Source organism: Oncorhynchus kisutch, linkage group LG18, assembly GCF_002021735.2.
Source record: "Oncorhynchus kisutch isolate 150728-3 linkage group LG18, Okis_V2, whole genome shotgun sequence".
Classification (NCBI taxonomy): domain Eukaryota; kingdom Metazoa; phylum Chordata; class Actinopteri; order Salmoniformes; family Salmonidae; genus Oncorhynchus; species Oncorhynchus kisutch.
Genome location: NC_034191.2, coordinates 32386734 through 32406767, shown reverse-complemented (window position 1 = coordinate 32406767; position 20034 = coordinate 32386734). Strand labels below are relative to the sequence as shown.

The 20034-nt window shown below is 44.9% G+C and overlaps 1 protein-coding gene across 3 annotated transcripts in view; it reads right to left on the bottom strand.

Annotated features, from left to right (window-relative positions):
* The window catches only part of LOC109909087 (stAR-related lipid transfer protein 13), a 140189-nt gene that overhangs the window by 8247 nt on the left and 111908 nt on the right, over positions 1-20034 (bottom strand). For all 3 annotated transcript variants that reach the window (XM_031795814.1, XM_031795816.1, XM_031795815.1), the window contains 6 exons: positions 19400-19481; positions 14598-14661; positions 12316-13712; positions 11845-12015; positions 11560-11719; positions 283-481 (listed from right to left, as the gene is read on the bottom strand). In XM_031795814.1, coding sequence (XP_031651674.1) covers positions 283-481; positions 11560-11719; positions 11845-12015; positions 12316-13712; positions 14598-14661; positions 19400-19481 — 2073 coding nt within the window. The remainder of the gene's footprint in view (positions 1-282; positions 482-11559; positions 11720-11844; positions 12016-12315; positions 13713-14597; positions 14662-19399; positions 19482-20034) is intronic.

Here is a 20034-nt window from a genome sequence, read left to right as displayed (position 1 = left end):
GAAATGCTATTTCTAGGGGGTTTAGGGTTAAGGTTAGAATTAGTATTTGGATTACGTAATAGGTTAGAGTTAGGAGCTAGGGTTAGGGTTAGATTTTTGGGTTAAGGATAGGGTTAGGGGAAGGGAAGAGTATGGGTTAGGGTTAGGTTTAGGATTAGGGAAAATTGGATTTTGAATGGGACTGAATTGTGTGTCTCAAAAACGCTAGCTGTACAAGACTGAGTTTGTGTGTGCATGTGTGTTAGCATGTGTGTGTATGTGCCTGTGTGTATCAGTCCTTACACTGGTAGATGTGTAGGAAGGTCTCTCCCAGCTTGCTGGTCAGTAGAGGTTCAGGCAGGTCTCTGAAGAACTGTTTAACCATGTCTGCTACGTCGTACGCTGACTGGTCCTCGTAGCTGACATCATCAGGAGACGACTCATTCATCTGCCTCAGCGCCTGGATACGAGACTTCACACCAGACTTACGGAACAGACCCACCTGCAGATGGAGTAGAGCAGAACGTTCAGACAGACAGAAAGACCTGGTCTAGACACTGACAGACTGACCGGTTCTACAGAGAGAGAGACTGACAGTCTGCTGTAACAATTTAACAGAGAGAGACTAACAGTCTGCTATAGAAAAGTTTAACAGAGAGAGACTGACAGTCTGCTATAGAACAATATAACAGAGAGAGACTGACAGTCTGCTTAAGAACAGTTTAACAGAGAGAGACTGACAGTCTGCTATAGAACAATATAACAGAGAGAGACTGACAGTCTGCTTAAGAACAGTTTAACAGAGAGAGACTGACAGTCTGCTATAGAACAGTATAACAGAGAGAGACTGACAGTCTGCTATAGAACAGTTGAACAGAGAGAGACTGACAGTCTACTGTTATGCAGTTTAACAGAGAGAGACTGACAGTCTGCTATAGAACAGTTTAACAGAGAGAGACTGACAGTCTGCTATAGAACAGTTTAACAGAGAGAGACTGACAGTCTGCTATAGAACAGTTTAACAGAGAGACACTGACAGTCTGCTTAAGAACAGTTTAACAGAGAGAGACTGACAGTCTGCTAGAGAACAGTTTAACAGAGAGAGACTAACAGTCTGCTATAGAACAGTATAACCGAGAGAGACTGACAGTCTGCTAAAGAACAGTATAACAGAGAGAGACTGACAGTCTGCTAGAGAACAGTTTAACAGAGAGAGACTGACAGTCTGCTATAGAACAATATAACAGAGAGAGACTGACAGTCTGCTATAGAACAGTATAACAGAGAGAGACTGACAGTCTGCTAGAGGACAGTTTAACAGAGAGAGACTGACAGTCTGCTATAGAACAATATAACAGAGAGAGACTGACAGTCTGCTATAGAACAGTTTAACAGAGAGAGACTAACAGTCTGCTATAGAACAGTATAACCGAGAGAGACTGACAGTCTGCTAGAGAACAGTTTAACAGAGAGAGACTGACAGTCTGCTATAGAACAGTTTAACAGAGAGAGACTGACAGTCTGCTTAAGAACAGTTTAACAGAGAGAGACTGACAGCCTGCAATATAACAGTTTAACAGAGAGACTGACAGTCTGCTATAGAACAGTTTAACAGAGAGAGACTGACAGTCTGCTTAAGAACAGTTTAAAAGAGAGAGACTGACAACCTGCTATAGAACAGTTTAACAGAGAGAGACTGAGTCTACTGTTACGCAGTTTAACAGAGAGAGACTGACAGCCTGCATTAGAACAGTTCAACAGAGAGAGACTGACAGTCTGCTATAGAACAGTTCAACAGAGAGAGACTGACAGTCTGCTATAGAACAGTATAACAGAGAGACTGACAGTCTGCTATAGAACAGTATAACAGAGAGACACTGACAGTCTGCAATAGAACAGTTTAACAGAGAGAGACTGACAGTCTGCTATAGAACAGTATAACAGAGAGAGACTGACAGTCTGCTATAGAACAGTATAACAGAGAGACTGACAGTCTGCTATAGAACAGTTTAACAGAGAGACTGACAGTCTACTATAGAACAGTTTAACAGAGAGACTGACAGTCTGCTATAGAACAGTTTAACAGAGAGAGACTGACAGTCTGCTATAGAACAGTTTAACAGAGAGAGACTGACAGTCTGCTATAGAACAGTTTAACAGAGAGACACTGACAGTCTGCAATAGAACAGTTTAACAGAGAGACTGACAGTCTACTGTTATGCAGTTTAACAGAGAGAGACTGACAGTCTGCTATAGAACAGTTTAACAGAGAGACACTGACAGTCTGCTTAAGAACAGTTTAACAGAGAGAGACTAACAGTCTGCTGTAACAGTTTAACAGAGAGAGACTGACAGTCTGCTATAGAACAGTTTAACAGAGAGAGATTGACAGTCTGCTTAAGAACAGTTTAACAGAGAGAGACTGACAGTCTGCTTAAGAACAGTTTAACAGAGAGAGACTGACAGTCTGCTATAGAACAGTTTAACAGAAAGAGACTGACAGTCTGCTATAGAACAGTATAACTGAGAGAGACTGACAGTCTGCTATAGAACAGTATAACAGAGAGAGACTGACAGTCTACTGTTACAAAGTTTAACAGAGAGAGACTGACAGTCTGCTTAAGAACAGTTTAACAGAGAGAGACTGACAGTCTGCTTAAGAACAGTTTAACAGAGAGAGACTGACAGTCTGCTATAGAACAGTTTAACAGAAAGAGACTGACAGTCTGCTATAGAACAGTATAACTGAGAGAGACTGACAGTCTGCTATAGAACAGTATAACAGAGAGAGACTGACAGTCTGCTAGAGAACAGTTTAACAGAGAGAGACTAACAGTCTGCTATAGAACAGTATAACCGAGAGAGACTGATAGTCTGCTATAGAACAGTATAACCGAGAGAGACTGACAGTCTGCTATAGAACAGTATAACAGAGAGAGACTGACAGTCTGCTAGAGAACAGTTTAACAGAGAGAGACTGACAATCTGCTTAAGAACAGTTTAACAGAGAGAGACTGACAATCTGCTTAAGAACAGTTTAACAGAGAGAGACTGACAGCCTGCAATATAACAGTTTAACAGAGAGACTGACAGTCTGCTATAGAACAGTTTAACAGAGAGAGACTGACAATCTGCTTAAGAACAGTTTAACAGAGAGAGACTGACAGCCTGCAATATAACAGTTTAACAGAGAGAGACTGACAGTCTGCTATAGAACAGTTTAACCGAGAGAGACTGACAGTCTGCTATAGAACAGTTTAACAGAGAGAGACTGACAATCTGCTTAAGAACAGTTTAACAGAGAGAGACTGACAACCTGCAATATAACAGTTTAACAGAGAGACTGACAGTCTGCTATAGAACAGTTTAACAGAGAGAGACTGACAGTCTGCTTAAGGACAGTTTAAAAGAGAGAGACTGACAGTCTGCTATAGAACAGTTTAACAGAGAGAGACTGACAGTCTGCTATAGAACAGTATAACAGAGAGAGACTGACAGTCTGCTATAGAACAGTTTAACAGAGAGAGACTGACAGTCTGCTATAGAACAGTTTAACAGAGAGAGACTGACAGTCTGCTTAAGGACAGTTTAAAAGAGAGAGACTGACAGTCTGCTTAAGGACAGTTTAACAGAGAGAGACTAACAGTCTGCTATAGAACAGTTTAACAGAGAGAGACTGACAGCCTGCAATAGAACAGTTCAACAGAGAGAGACTGACAGTCTGCTATAGAACAGTTTAACAGAGAGAGACTGACAGTCTGCTATAGAACAGTATAACAGAGAGAGACTGACAGCCTGCAATAGAACAGTTCAACAGAGAGAGACTGACAGTCTGCTATAGAACAGTTTAACAGAGAGAGACTGACAGTCTGCTATAGAACAGTATAACAGAGAGAGACTGACAGTCTGCTATAGAACAGTATAACAGAGAGAGACTGACAGTCTGCTATAGAACAGTATAACAGAGAGAGACTGACAGCCTGCAATAGAACAGTTCAACAGAGAGAGACTGACAGTCTGCTATAGAACAGTTTAACAGAGAGAGACTGACAGTCTGCTATAGAACAGTATAACAGAGAGAGACTGACAGTCTGCTATAGAACAGTTCAACAGAGAGAGACTGACAGTCTGCTATAGAACAGTTTAACAGAGAGAGACTGACAGTCTGCTATAGAACAGTTTAACAGAGAGAGACTGACAGTCTGCTATAGAACAGTTTAACAGAGAGAGACTGACAGTCTGCTATAGAACAGTTTAACAGAGAGAGACTGACAGTCTGATATAGAACAGTATAACAGAGAGACTGACAGTCTGCTATAGAACAGTTTAACAGAGAGAGACTGACAGTCTGCTATAGAACAGTATAACAGAGAGAGACTGACAGTCTGCTATAGAACAGTTTAACAGAGAGACACTGACAGTCTGCTATAGAACAGTTTAACAGAGAGAGACTGACAGTCTGCTATAGAACAGTTTAACAGAGAGAGACTGACAGTCTGCTATAGAACAGTTTAACAGAGAGAGACTGACAGTCTGATATAGAACAGTATAACAGAGAGACTGACAGTCTGCTATAGAACAGTTTAACAGAGAGAGACTGACAGTCTGCTATAGAACAGTTTAACAGAGAGAGACTGACAGTCTGCTATAGAACAGTTTAACAGAGAGAGACTGACAGTCTGCTATAGAACAGTTTAACAGAGAGAGACTAACAGTCTACTATAGAACAGTTTAACAGAGAGAGACTAACAGTCTGCTATAGAACAGTATTACAGAGAGACTGACAGTCTGCTATAGAACAGTTTAACAGAGAGAGACTGACAGTCTGCTATAGAACAGTTTAACAGAGAGAGACTGACAGTCTGCTATAGAACAGTTCAACAGAGAGAGACTGACAGTCTGCTATAGAACAGTTTAACAGAGAGAGACTGACAGTCTGCTATAGAACAGTATAACAGAGAGACTGACAGTCTGCTATAGAACAGTTTAACAGAGAGAGACTGACAGTCTGCTATAGAACAGTTTAACAGAGAGAGACTGACAGTCTGCTATAGAACAGTTTAACAGAGAGAGACTGACAGTCTGCTTAAGGACAGTTTAAAAGAGAGAGACTGACAGTCTGCTTAAGGACAGTTTAACAGAGAGAGACTAACAGTCTGCTATAGAACAGTTTAACAGAGAGAGACTGACAGCCTGCAATAGAACAGTTCAACAGAGAGAGACTGACAGTCTGCTATAGAACAGTTTAACAGAGAGAGACTGACAGTCTGCTATAGAACAGTATAACAGAGAGAGACTGACAGCCTGCAATAGAACAGTTCAACAGAGAGAGACTGACAGTCTGCTATAGAACAGTTTAACAGAGAGAGACTGACAGTCTGCTATAGAACAGTATAACAGAGAGAGACTGACAGTCTGCTATAGAACAGTATAACAGAGAGAGACTGACAGTCTGCTATAGAACAGTATAACAGAGAGAGACTGACAGCCTGCAATAGAACAGTTCAACAGAGAGAGACTGACAGTCTGCTATAGAACAGTTTAACAGAGAGAGACTGACAGTCTGCTATAGAACAGTATAACAGAGAGAGACTGACAGTCTGCTATAGAACAGTTCAACAGAGAGAGACTGACAGTCTGCTATAGAACAGTTTAACAGAGAGAGACTGACAGTCTGCTATAGAACAGTTTAACAGAGAGAGACTGACAGTCTGCTATAGAACAGTTTAACAGAGAGAGACTGACAGTCTGCTATAGAACAGTTTAACAGAGAGAGACTGACAGTCTGATATAGAACAGTATAACAGAGAGACTGACAGTCTGCTATAGAACAGTTTAACAGAGAGAGACTGACAGTCTGCTATAGAACAGTATAACAGAGAGAGACTGACAGTCTGCTATAGAACAGTTTAACAGAGAGACACTGACAGTCTGCTATAGAACAGTTTAACAGAGAGAGACTGACAGTCTGCTATAGAACAGTTTAACAGAGAGAGACTGACAGTCTGCTATAGAACAGTTTAACAGAGAGAGACTGACAGTCTGATATAGAACAGTATAACAGAGAGACTGACAGTCTGCTATAGAACAGTTTAACAGAGAGAGACTGACAGTCTGCTATAGAACAGTATAACAGAGAGAGACTGACAGTCTGCTATAGAACAGTTTAACAGAGAGAGACTGACAGTCTGCTATAGAACAGTTTAACAGAGAGAGACTGACAGTCTGCTATAGAACAGTTTAACAGAGAGAGACTAACAGTCTACTATAGAACAGTTTAACAGAGAGAGACTAACAGTCTGCTATAGAACAGTATTACAGAGAGACTGACAGTCTGCTATAGAACAGTTTAACAGAGAGAGACTGACAGTCTGCTATAGAACAGTTTAACAGAGAGAGACTGACAGTCTGCTATAGAACAGTTCAACAGAGAGAGACTGACAGTCTGCTATAGAACAGTTTAACAGAGAGAGACTGACAGTCTGCTATAGAACAGTATAACAGAGAGACTGACAGTCTGCTATAGAACAGTTTAACAGAGAGAGACTGACAGTCTGCTATAGAACAGTATAACTGAGAGAGACTGACAGTCTGCTATAGAACAGTATAACAGAGAGAGACTGACAGTCTGCTAGAGAACAGTTTAACAGAGAGAGACTAACAGTCTGCTATAGAACAGTATAACCGAGAGAGACTGATAGTCTGCTATAGAACAGTATAACCGAGAGAGACTGACAGTCTGCTATAGAACAGTATAACAGAGAGAGACTGACAGTCTGCTAGAGAACAGTTTAACAGAGAGAGACTGACAATCTGCTTAAGAACAGTTTAACAGAGAGAGACTGACAGCCTGCAATATAACAGTTTAACAGAGAGACTGACAGTCTGCTATAGAACAGTTTAACAGAGAGAGACTGACAATCTGCTTAAGAACAGTTTAACAGAGAGAGACTGACAGCCTGCAATATAACAGTTTAACAGAGAGAGACTGACAGTCTGCTATAGAACAGTTTAACCGAGAGAGACTGACAGTCTGCTATAGAACAGTTTAACAGAGAGAGACTGACAATCTGCTTAAGAACAGTTTAACAGAGAGAGACTGACAGCCTGCAATATAACAGTTTAACAGAGAGACTGACAGTCTGCTATAGAACAGTTTAACAGAGAGAGACTGACAGTCTGCTTAAGGACAGTTTAAAAGAGAGAGACTGACAGTCTGCTATAGAACAGTTTAACAGAGAGAGACTGACAGTCTGCTATAGAACAGTATAACAGAGAGAGACTGACAGTCTGCTATAGAACAGTTTAACAGAGAGAGACTGACAGTCTGCTATAGAACAGTTTAACAGAGAGAGACTGACAGTCTGCTTAAGGACAGTTTAAAAGAGAGAGACTGACAGTCTGCTTAAGGACAGTTTAACAGAGAGAGACTAACAGTCTGCTATAGAACAGTTTAACAGAGAGAGACTGACAGCCTGCAATAGAACAGTTCAACAGAGAGAGACTGACAGTCTGCTATAGAACAGTTTAACAGAGAGAGACTGACAGTCTGCTATAGAACAGTATAACAGAGAGAGACTGACAGCCTGCAATAGAACAGTTCAACAGAGAGAGACTGACAGTCTGCTATAGAACAGTTTAACAGAGAGAGACTGACAGTCTGCTATAGAACAGTATAACAGAGACTGACAGTCTGCTATAGAACAGTATAACAGAGAGAGACTGACAGTCTGCTATAGAACAGTATAACAGAGAGAGACTGACAGCCTGCAATAGAACAGTTCAACAGAGAGAGACTGACAGTCTGCTATAGAACAGTTTAACAGAGAGAGACTGACAGTCTGCTATAGAACAGTATAACAGAGAGAGACTGACAGTCTGCTATAGAACAGTTCAACAGAGAGAGACTGACAGTCTGCTATAGAACAGTTTAACAGAGAGAGACTGACAGTCTGCTATAGAACAGTATAACAGAGAGAGACTGACAGTCTGCTATAGAACAGTTTAACAGAGAGAGACTGACAGTCTGCTATAGAACAGTATAACAGAGAGAGACTGACAGCCTGCAATAGAACAGTTCAACAGAGAGAGACTGACAGTCTGCTATAGAACAGTTTAACAGAGAGAGACTGACAGTCTGCTATAGAACAGTATAACAGAGAGAGACTGACAGTCTGCTATAGAACAGTATAACAGAGAGAGACTGACAGTCTGCTATAGAACAGTATAACAGAGAGAGACTGACAGCCTGCAATAGAACAGTTCAACAGAGAGAGACTGACAGTCTGCTATAGAACAGTTTAACAGAGAGAGACTGACAGTCTGCTATAGAACAGTATAACAGAGAGAGACTGACAGTCTGCTATAGAACAGTTCAACAGAGAGAGACTGACAGTCTGCTATAGAACAGTTTAACAGAGAGAGACTGACAGTCTGCTATAGAACAGTTTAACAGAGAGAGACTGACAGTCTGCTATAGAACAGTTTAACAGAGAGAGACTAACAGTCTACTATAGAACAGTTTAACAGAGAGAGACTAACAGTCTGCTATAGAACAGTATTACAGAGAGACTGACAGTCTGCTATAGAACAGTTTAACAGAGAGAGACTGACAGTCTGCTATAGAACAGTTTAACAGAGAGAGACTGACAGTCTGCTATAGAACAGTTCAACAGAGAGAGACTGACAGTCTGCTATAGAACAGTTTAACAGAGAGAGACTGACAGTCTGCTATAGAACAGTATAACAGAGAGACTGACAGTCTGCTATAGAACAGTTTAACAGAGAGAGACTGACAGTCTGCTATAGAACAGTATAACTGAGAGAGACTGACAGTCTGCTATAGAACAGTATAACAGAGAGAGACTGACAGTCTGCTAGAGAACAGTTTAACAGAGAGAGACTAACAGTCTGCTATAGAACAGTATAACCGAGAGAGACTGATAGTCTGCTATAGAACAGTATAACCGAGAGAGACTGACAGTCTGCTATAGAACAGTATAACAGAGAGAGACTGACAGTCTGCTAGAGAACAGTTTAACAGAGAGAGACTGACAATCTGCTTAAGAACAGTTTAACAGAGAGAGACTGACAGCCTGCAATATAACAGTTTAACAGAGAGACTGACAGTCTGCTATAGAACAGTTTAACAGAGAGAGACTGACAATCTGCTTAAGAACAGTTTAACAGAGAGAGACTGACAGCCTGCAATATAACAGTTTAACAGAGAGAGACTGACAGTCTGCTATAGAACAGTTTAACCGAGAGAGACTGACAGTCTGCTATAGAACAGTTTAACAGAGAGAGACTGACAATCTGCTTAAGAACAGTTTAACAGAGAGAGACTGACAGCCTGCAATATAACAGTTTAACAGAGAGACTGACAGTCTGCTATAGAACAGTTTAACAGAGAGAGACTGACAGTCTGCTTAAGGACAGTTTAAAAGAGAGAGACTGACAGTCTGCTATAGAACAGTTTAACAGAGAGAGACTGACAGTCTGCTATAGAACAGTATAACAGAGAGAGACTGACAGTCTGCTATAGAACAGTTTAACAGAGAGAGACTGACAGTCTGCTATAGAACAGTTTAACAGAGAGAGACTGACAGTCTGCTTAAGGACAGTTTAAAAGAGAGAGACTGACAGTCTGCTTAAGGACAGTTTAACAGAGAGAGACTAACAGTCTGCTATAGAACAGTTTAACAGAGAGAGACTGACAGCCTGCAATAGAACAGTTCAACAGAGAGAGACTGACAGTCTGCTATAGAACAGTTTAACAGAGAGAGACTGACAGTCTGCTATAGAACAGTATAACAGAGAGAGACTGACAGCCTGCAATAGAACAGTTCAACAGAGAGAGACTGACAGTCTGCTATAGAACAGTTTAACAGAGAGAGACTGACAGTCTGCTATAGAACAGTATAACAGAGACTGACAGTCTGCTATAGAACAGTATAACAGAGAGAGACTGACAGTCTGCTATAGAACAGTATAACAGAGAGAGACTGACAGCCTGCAATAGAACAGTTCAACAGAGAGAGACTGACAGTCTGCTATAGAACAGTTTAACAGAGAGAGACTGACAGTCTGCTATAGAACAGTTTAACAGAGAGAGACTGACAGTCTGCTATAGAACAGTTTAACAGAGAGAGACTGACAGTCTGATATAGAACAGTATAACAGAGAGACTGACAGTCTGCTATAGAACAGTTCAACAGAGAGAGACTGACAGTCTGCTATAGAACAGTTTAACAGAGAGAGACTGACAGTCTGCTATAGAACAGTATAACAGAGAGAGACTGACAGTCTGCTATAGAACAGTTTAACAGAGAGAGACTGACAGTCTGCTATAGAACAGTTTAACAGAGAGAGACTGACAGTCTGCTATAGAACAGTTTAACAGAGAGAGACTGACAGTCTGATATAGAACAGTATAACAGAGAGACTGACAGTCTGCTATAGAACAGTTTAACAGAGAGAGACTGACAGTCTGCTATAGAACAGTATAACAGAGAGAGGCTGACAGTCTGCTATAGAACAGTTTAACAGAGAGAGACTGACAGTCTGCTATAGAACAGTTTAACAGAGAGAGACTGACAGTCTGCTATAGAACAGTTTAACAGAGAGAGACTGACAGTCTGCTATAGAACAGTTTAACAGAGAGAGACTGACAGTCTGATATAGAACAGTATAACAGAGAGACTGACAGTCTGCTATAGAACAGTTTAACAGAGAGAGACTGACAGTCTGCTATAGAACAGTATAACAGAGAGAGACTGAGTCTGCTATAGAACAGTTTAACAGAGAGAGACTGACAGTCTGCTATAGAACAGTTTAACAGAGAGAGACTGACAGTCTGCTATAGAACAGTTTAACAGAGAGAGACTAACAGTCTACTATAGAACAGTTTAACAGAGAGAGACTAACAGTCTGCTATAGAACAGTATTACAGAGAGACTGACAGTCTGCTATAGAACAGTTTAACAGAGAGAGACTGACAGTCTGCTATAGAACAGTTTAACAGAGAGAGACTGACAGTCTGCTATAGAACAGTTCAACAGAGAGAGACTGACAGTCTGCTATAGAACAGTTTAACAGAGAGAGACTGACAGTCTGCTATAGAACAGTATAACAGAGAGACTGACAGTCTGCTATAGAACAGTATAACAGAGAGAGACTGACAGTCTGCTATAGAACAGTATAACAGAGAGACTGACAGTCTGCTATAGAACAGTTTAACAGAGAGAGACTGACAGTCTGCTATAGAACAGTATAACAGAGAGACTGACAATCTGCTATAGAACAGTATAACAGAGAGAGACTGACAGTCTGCTATAGAACAGTATAACAGAGAGAGACTAACAGTCTGCTATAGAACAGTATAACAGAGAGAGACTGACAGTCTGCTATAGAACAGTATAACAGAGAGACTGACAGTCTGCTGTAACAGTTTAACAGAGAGAGACTGACAGTCTGCTATAGAACAGTTTAACATAGAGAGACTGACAGTCTGCTATAGAACAGTTTAACAGAGAGAGACTGACAGTCTACTGTTACACAGTTTAACAGAGAGAGACTAACCTGGTCTAGACACTGGCTCCTGAGGTATCGAAGGGCCTGCTGCAGGCTGAGGGGGAGGGGCTGACCAGAGCGCTGGACGTGAACAATCAGAGGAACACCAAAGACGTTCTTGTCCTTGTAGTCAGGAACCTTCATCCTCTTCATGAACTTCGGAACTGACCTGACAGAGAGACAACACAGGTTGAGTCCCATGTCTACTCACACACACAGGAATAGGGTGCAGCCTTGACAAGCTTAGGTTGATTGATTGGTTGATTGATTGGTTGATTGATTGATAGTGCTCACCAGGTCCATCCGTGTTTGTTGGACATGGAGTATTTCTCCATGATGGCAGTGAGGCGGAGGAGAGAGAACTTCTGCAGCAGGCTGAGCTGGCCTGCTGATTGGTTGGTGATCTGGAGCGAGGCCACTGAGTGGCTGAGCCGGTTGGACATCTGGAAGCTGGGCCATCGCAGACTAATGCCAGAGAGAGAGAGAGAGGACAGTTAATATACGTTCCAAATGGCACCCTATTCCCTATATAGCACACTACTTTCCCTAAAGGGAAAGTATGCAGGGAAAAGGTGCACAATCTTGGGAATAGAGAGCCATTTGGGATGCAACCTTTGACAATGATGTCAAGACTTCACCTCTAAAAGACAGACGTTTTGGGTAAGTGTTTAGCACTATCAGTATGGAAATAAGGACAGGATAATGACTTCTACAATGAACTAAACACTGAGATGTTAATAACCATTTGAAGACTATGATTCTTACCGGTTGGGTCTGGTTAGCGATGCTCCCACTCCTGAGTCCCTCCTCTCTCTGTGTCCTGTGCAGTGAGTCTCAATGAGTGACACACGGTCTCTGTCCCTGTCACTGGCTGTGCTCTGTCCCTCCAGAACAGACGTTCCCTCAAAGTCCAGCGTGATCTGGCTGGAAGACTGCATACCTGCAGGCTGGATCCCCTGTCCATCCAGGCCTGCAGAGGGCAGCATGTTCTTGGACCAGCGGTCCACTATCTGCTGCAGGCCGTTGACGTGTTGCAAGATGTCATCCAGGTGGGGGAACAGGTCTTCCTTCTCCAGGTCCAACAGGTCTCCAGTAGAGGCATAGAGGTGAGACCCAGGGACGTTGTCGTACACACTGATCCTACTGCCCCGTGGGCAGAACTGGGTGGCCGGGCGTGGATGGAACTCCCTGGGGTTAGAGTTAGGTCGGGGGTTGGGGTTGGACTGGGGCTCCAGGGGATTGAGGCTGCCGCTGTGCCAGGCGACGGAGGCCCCCAGGGTGGGGGAGAGGCTCTCTATGGACAGGGCCTTGGGAAAGGTGCCAGGCTTGTGGTCTTTGGGTATGTGGACCACCAGGTCCTCGTAGGAGCGGAACTCGTTATGCCGGTTGTGTTCGGCCACGCCACTGTTCCTCTGCAGGCTGGAGAACACGGCCAAGTCCTCCAGATACATGCCACTACGCTTGGCGTCAGACCGGTCCGTCCGCTGGGAGTGGGGCTTCCTCTCCTTCAGACTGGGGGAGGAGACGGTGCTGTCGCTGGAGTGGCTGCCCTCGCTGCTGGAGGGGCACTGGGGGGTTAGCCCTAGGATTGGTCCTCCAGTGGGTACCTCCGCCCTCGACCCGTCCCCATTGGTGATCTCCACACAGCGCATCGTCTTCAGGGCCTGCGGCTCCATCTGCAGTACCGGAGCGCTGATAACCAGCATCTTGCTCCTCCCCCTATCCAACATGCCCCGGGAACGTAGCGTCTCCATGTGGCGCAGGAAGTCCTTGGCTCGGGTCCGTCCGGCGCGGTTGTTTTTGTTGGGCAACGAGCCGTAATAGGGGAGGTGCTTAGGGAGGTGTGGCAGGGTAAGGGAGTTGGAGTCAGGTTCAGGCATGGCTGCGGAGTCAGAGTAGTTCCGGTTAGAGCAGTCTGAGTCCTCTGTGCTCACAGCCTGGTGGCCACTCCCCCCGCTGCTCTCACTGTGGAGAGATGAGACCTCTGGTTCGCTGAGGTCAGTTAGAACACTCTCGCTACTGGTAGTGTACCGCAGGCCCCGGCCCACCCCCTCCCTGGGACTCCGCCCCTCCCCCTTTAGTCTGGACCAGCGGCGGCTCGTCCACTCAAACGTCCATCTGTCACTGATGGCAAGCAGGTCCTCCTCATCAGAGTCTTCACTCTGAATACACAGGAAGACAACACAAAATCAATTATCAACACATGATCACCTAGTCAGGTAGAAATCTAAACCAGTTAACAGTTACATAAACACACTCATCCGAGTCTTCCCTTCCCTTCACACAGGAAGAGAGAAGACACATAGCACTGCCAGTACACTGTTATCAACACATGGTGACAAGACACAATCCGAATGATTGGTTGTAGTTACAAGCTGATGGGAAAGCTAGATATTGTGAGATCTGTGAGGGTGTAGCATCACAGCCTGTCTGTATCTCTATCTGTTCCAGGAAGGAGAGACACATGTCATCTGTGTTTTCCTGACAGTTAACAGCGGAGCCAGAGGATGTGTCTGTTCAGTTATAATCACATTACAGTTCTATACATCGATCACATAATCATGATGATATAACCTCCTAATCTGTTTTTTCCAGCCATAAATAAACCAATCTGAAATGTCCTGAAGCCCAGAGGGACTTCCCTCCACACTGAAGGAAGTTGAAACAACAGAGGTGATGGGTGCGTCCCAAATGGCACCCTATTCCTTATAGTAAACTACATGTGACCAGGGCTAATAGGGCTCTGGTTACAAGTAGTGCACACTTTAGGGAATACAACAATGGACACATATCACAGGATCTGGGTTAGAGGGATGGAAGGAAAGAGGGATGGAAGGATAGATGGGTAAGAGGATGAGGAGTTTTCTGTTGTTACAGGACTACTACTTGGCCGATGTCCTCAGTAATTATTACCATAATACCATAGACAGGTATACATAATAGCCTTGCATTGACTAAAGCTGTTATACAATATCACTGTGCAACTGAACAGGATCATAACGGTCATCATATAGAATAATATTATAATAATTAAAACCTCTGCTTACCTTTTTCTTAGGAAGGTTGACGTCTAGTTTCATAGAGGCACATTTGTTCAAGGTGTTGAGTCGTCTGGAAGAGAAACAAGCCAGATGGATGTAAACAATAACAATCTCAGAGATCATCCTTCTCTCCGAGAGAAGTCACCAGGAATAGACACAGTCAGTTGTTCAGTCCAGGAGTTAAATGACTGTGGGTCTGACGACTACCCAGCCGGGGCAGCACAAACCTAATCATGCCTGCTAACTGTGGCTAATAACTTAATGTTAATGGACAGATGCTCTCTGGCCTCTCTCGCTCCCTGCCAGTCCGTCTGCTTCTGGCTTCTCTCTCCCTGACAGGGACCTAATTGGTGAAGACTGCTGAGGCGCTGTGGTTCACAGAGATTCTCCATCAGCAGCTAATGGACTAGTCTCTGCTGCTTCTCCAGCTACACGCAGACTTCATGTCCCTGCTCCTTCTTAGTCACTCTCTCCTTCTTTCCAGTAGGATTTTAAAGTCCCTGTTGGTATTTTCTGGGCTAACCAGCTCTAACCATCTCCATAACTGTTTGAGTTGGTTTCTATTAAATCCCACCCACAAGTTTCTAGAGTAACAATGGGAATTTACAATATACCCTACAAACAGTAAAACTGCCTGGGAGGCTGTGACTATGTACCAAATGGTACCCTATCCCCTATATAGTGCACTACGGTCAAAGGTATTGCACAATATAGGGAATAGGGTGCCATTTGGGATGCAGTCTGAGAGTAGGGGCTTGTGGGACAACTAGCCTGGCGGAGAGTAGGGGCCTGTGGGACAGCTAGCCTGGTAGAGAGTAGGGGCCTGTGGGACAGCTAGCCTGGCAGAGAGTCGGGGCCTGTGGGACAAATAGCCTGGCAGAGAGTAGGAGAGTAGAGGCCTGTGGGACAGCTAGCCTGGCAGAGAGTAGGGGCCTGTGGGACAAACAGCCTGGCAGAGAGTAGGAGAGTAGAGACCTGTGGGACAGCTAGCCTGGCAGAGAGTAGGGGCCTGTGGGACAAATAGCCTGGCAGAGAGTAGGAGAGTAGAGGCCTGTGGGACAGCTAGCCTGGCAGAGAGTAGGGGCCTGTGGGACAGCTAGCCTGGCAGAGAGTAGGGGCCTGTGGGACAAATAGCCTGGCAGAGAGTAGGAGAGTAGAGGCCTGTGGGACAGCTAGCCTGGCAGAGAGTAGGGGCCTGTGGGACAAACAGCCTGGCAGAGAGTAGGAGATTAGAGACCTGTGGGACAGCTAGCCTGGCAGAGAGTAGGGGCCTGTGGGACAAATAGCCTGGCAGAGAGTAGGAGAGTAGAGGCCTGTGGGACAGCTAGCCTGGCAGAGAGTAGGGGCCTGTGGGACAAACAGCCTGGCAGAGAGTAGGAGAGTAGAGACCTGTGGGACAGCTAGCCTGGCAGAGAGTAGGGGCCTGTGGGACAAATAGCCTGGCAGAGAGTAGGAGAGTAGAGGCCTGTGGGACAGCTAGCCTGGCAGAGAGTAGGGGCCTGTGGGACAGCTAGCCTGGCAGAGAGTAGGGGCCTGTAGGACAAATAGCCTGGCAGAGAGTAGGAGAGTAGAGGCCTGTGGGACAGCTAGCCTGGCAGAGAGTAGGGGCCTGTGGGACAAACAGCCTGGCAGAGAGTAGGAGATTAGAGACCTGTGGGACAGCTAGCCTGGCAGAGAGTAGGGGCCTGTGGGACAAATAGCCTGGCAGAGAGTAGGAGAGTAGAGGCCTGTGGGACAGCTAGCCTGGCAGAGAGTAGGGGCCTGTGGGACAGCTAGCCTGGCAGAGAGTAGGAGACTAGGGGTCTGTGGGACAGCTAGCCTGGCAGAGAGTAGGAGAATAGCGGCCTGTGGAACAGCTAGCCTGGCAGAGAGTAGGGGCCTGTGGGACACCTAGCCTGGCAGAGAGTAGGAGACTAGGGGTCTGTGGGACAGCTAACCTGGCAGAGAGTAGGAGAGTAGGGGCCTGTGGGACAGCTAGCCTGGCAGAGAGTAGGAGAGTAGGGGTCTGTGGGACAGTTAGCCTGGCAGAGAGTAGGAGAGTAGTGACCTGTGGAACAGCTAGCCTGGCAGAGAGTTTGGGAGGCTGGCCGACTGCAAAGGTAAATGACAGAAACACACAGGCCAACAAGCTGCCCTGCCTAAAGCAACAACGACAACAACAACAACAAGAGGTAAACATGACGACACATTCCTAACCAATCCCACGCCAGCAAAATGGCGCTTGCCAGAAGATTTGCGGCGTGACAGTTTTACCACTCCAGATATTGTCCCATGCAGGGTTTATGTGGATTCTGTGACAGTAAAAAGCTTCAGATGTAGTAGAGTTAGAAGATGCTAGCCTCTAGCCTTCTCCTGCTGCTCTGCAGCCAACAGGATACAGTACATGTGTCCCAAATGGTACCCTACTCCCTATATAGTACACTTATTTTGACCAGGGCCCATAGAGCTTAGTTCCCATAGTCCTTACAGTAGCTGTTGGAGCCCGTAGAGCCTATAGAGAGTGCTGAGGGCCCCTAACTTCAGGGGTGGCAGGGTAGCCTAGTGGTTAGAGCGTTGGACTAGGAACAGGAAGGTTGCAAGTTCAAATCCCCAAGCTGACAAGGTACAAATCTGTCGTTCTGCCCCTGTACAGGCAATTAACCCACTGTTCCTAGGCCGTCATTGAAAATAAGAATTTGTTCTTAACTGACTTGCCTAGTTAAATAAAGGTAAAATAATAACTTCCTGTAAAGACAAAAAGTTTTGACTATTGAGCATAATAGAGCCTGAATAACCAGGGATCAAAAGGAAAACACGACACATCTATCTGTTCCTCTCAGCCCAATGGCCAGTGTGGAGGGAGGAAGTGTTCCTCTCAGCCCCATGGCCAGTGTGGAGGGAGGAAGTGTTCCTCTCAGCCCCATGGCCAGTGTGGAGGGAGGAAGTGTTCCTCTCAGCCCCATGGCCAGTGTGGAGGGAGGAAGTGTCAGAGCTGGTGTAGGGGGGTGGCACTCACAGGGAGACAGAGTCACAGGGAGGTGGGAGCTGGGAGGCATTGTCTGCAGGGCTAGTTTGGACCCCAATTGTCTACAGACAATAGATGTAATGACAAAACAAAAACAGGTCTTTAGAAATTGTTGCAAATTTATAATAAAAAACAAACTGAAATATCACATTTACAGAAGTATTCAGACCCTTTCCTCAGTACTTTGTTGAAGGACCTTTGGCAGTGATTACAGCCTTGAGTCTTCTTGGGTATGACGTTACAAGCTTGGCACACCTGTATTTGGGGAGTTTCTCCCATTCTTCTCTGCAGATCCTCTCAAGCTCTGTCGGATTGGATGGGGAGCATCACTGCACAGCTATTTTCAGGTCTCTCCAGAGAAATTAGATCGGGATCAAGTCCGAGCTCTGGCTGGGCCACTCAAGGGCATTCAGAGACTAGTCCCGAAGCCACTCCTGCGTTGTCTTGGCTGTGTGCCTCGGGTCATTGTCCTTTTGGAAGGTGAACCTTCGCCCCAGTCTGAGGTCCTGAGCGCTCTGGAGCAGGTTTTCATCAAGGATATCTCTGTACTTTGCTCCGTTCATCTTTCCCTTGATCCTGACTAGTCTCCCAGTCCCTGCCGCTGAAAAACATCCCCACTGCATGATGCTGCTACCACCATGCTTCACTGTAGGGATGGTGCCAAGTTTCCTCCAGACATGACACTTGGCATTCAGGCCAAAGAGTTCAATCTTGGTTTCATCAGACCAGATAATCTTGTTTCTCATGGCCTGAATCCTTTAGGTCCCTTTTGGCAAACTCCAAGTGGGCTGTCATGTGCCTTTTACTGAGGAGTGGCTTCCGTCTGGCCACTCTACCATAAAGGCCTGACTGGTGGAGTGCTGCAGAGATGGTTGTCCTTCTGGAAGGTTTTCCTATCTCCTCAGAGGGAATCTGGAGCTCTGTCAGAGTGGGCACCTCCCTAACTAAGCCCCTTCTCCCCTGATTGCTCAGTTTGGAGGGGCGGAAAGCTCTAGGAAGATTCTTGGCTGTTCCAAACTTCTTCCATTTAAGAATGATGGAGGCCACTGTGTTGGGTACCTTCAATGCTGCATCATTTTTTGGGTACCCTTCCCCAGATCTGTGCCTCGACACAATCCTGTCTCGGAGCTCTACAAAAAATTCCTTCGATCTCATGGCTTGGTTTTTACTCTGACATGCACTGTCAACTGTTGGACCTTATATAGACTGGTGTGTGCCTTTCCAAATAATATCTAATTAATTGAATTAACCACATGTGGACTCCAGTCAAGTTGTAGAAACATCTCAAAGATGTTTAGTGGAAACAGGATGCACCTGAGCTCAATTTCGAGTCTCATAGTAAAGGGTTTGAATAGTTTCCGAATGCACTGTATGTGTTTTGGGTTGTTGAGTCAATTGGAGATTGCACATTTCAAGTTTATCTTTCCATAAAAGAAAAAGGGATTTCACAATATTTTAGTTAGCTTGCGAACACATTGATCTTACTTTGCAGTATACTCCTCTGGTCTGCTCGGTTTGATAACCTATTGTGCTGTTGTTTTCTTATGGTGGCTGTGTAACGTTAGTGAGAGGTTTCTGTGACGTCTGTCTAGTGAAGGACTGCTAGATGCGTGAGTTGCTTGTTGCTCACAGTGATTATCACTCTGTCGGTTTAAGCGGTGTAGAATCATTTCACTTCCCTGAGGCTCAAACACTCAGCTCTCTCTGGTGTTACCTTACTGACTGGCATACAAACTCACACAGTCAACGTCAACTAAATGTATGGAAGCAGTATGGAAAATCCAACCAGGTTTAATCCACTCACCTGTAGAGAGGTTCCACCAGGTCGTTGTCCAGAAAGTCATGGTCTTTCTTCACAGGAGAGATGTCGATGGGGAACTGAGAGTCTGAGGAGGAGGAAACAGATTAACAGATTAAATGCTGCTATTAGATTAAAGATACAACTTTAAATTGTTCAGTCCATTTCTCCTCTCAGTAGTTATCTAGCTCCTTAATAGGGCAGCAGGCTGGACACGTGGCAGATCACAACCAGCTTCACTTTTTCACTCAGGAAGTTAAACGGAACAGCTATGAGAAGGAAAGCACATTGTTTCCAGAGACCTATCCAGGAGCGAGAGAGAGAGAGAGAGAGAGAGAGAGAGAGAGAGAGAGAGAGAGAGAGAGAGAGAGAGAGAGAGAGAGATGGTAATGAAGGGAGACAGGGCTTGCCCAAATAACGGCGCTGAGACATTGAGCAGTAGCAACAGCAGCAGCAGCAGCATTACGTCTGTCTCTGGGTATTGGCCTCCTGCTATGTAACACACCATCTGCGTCCCAATTGGCACCTTATTGCCTACATAGTGCACTACTTTTGACCAGAGCCCATAGTGTCCACTATGTAGGGAATAGGGTGCCATTTGGGACACAGTCACAGATTCACTTAAGACCCTCAATATTACA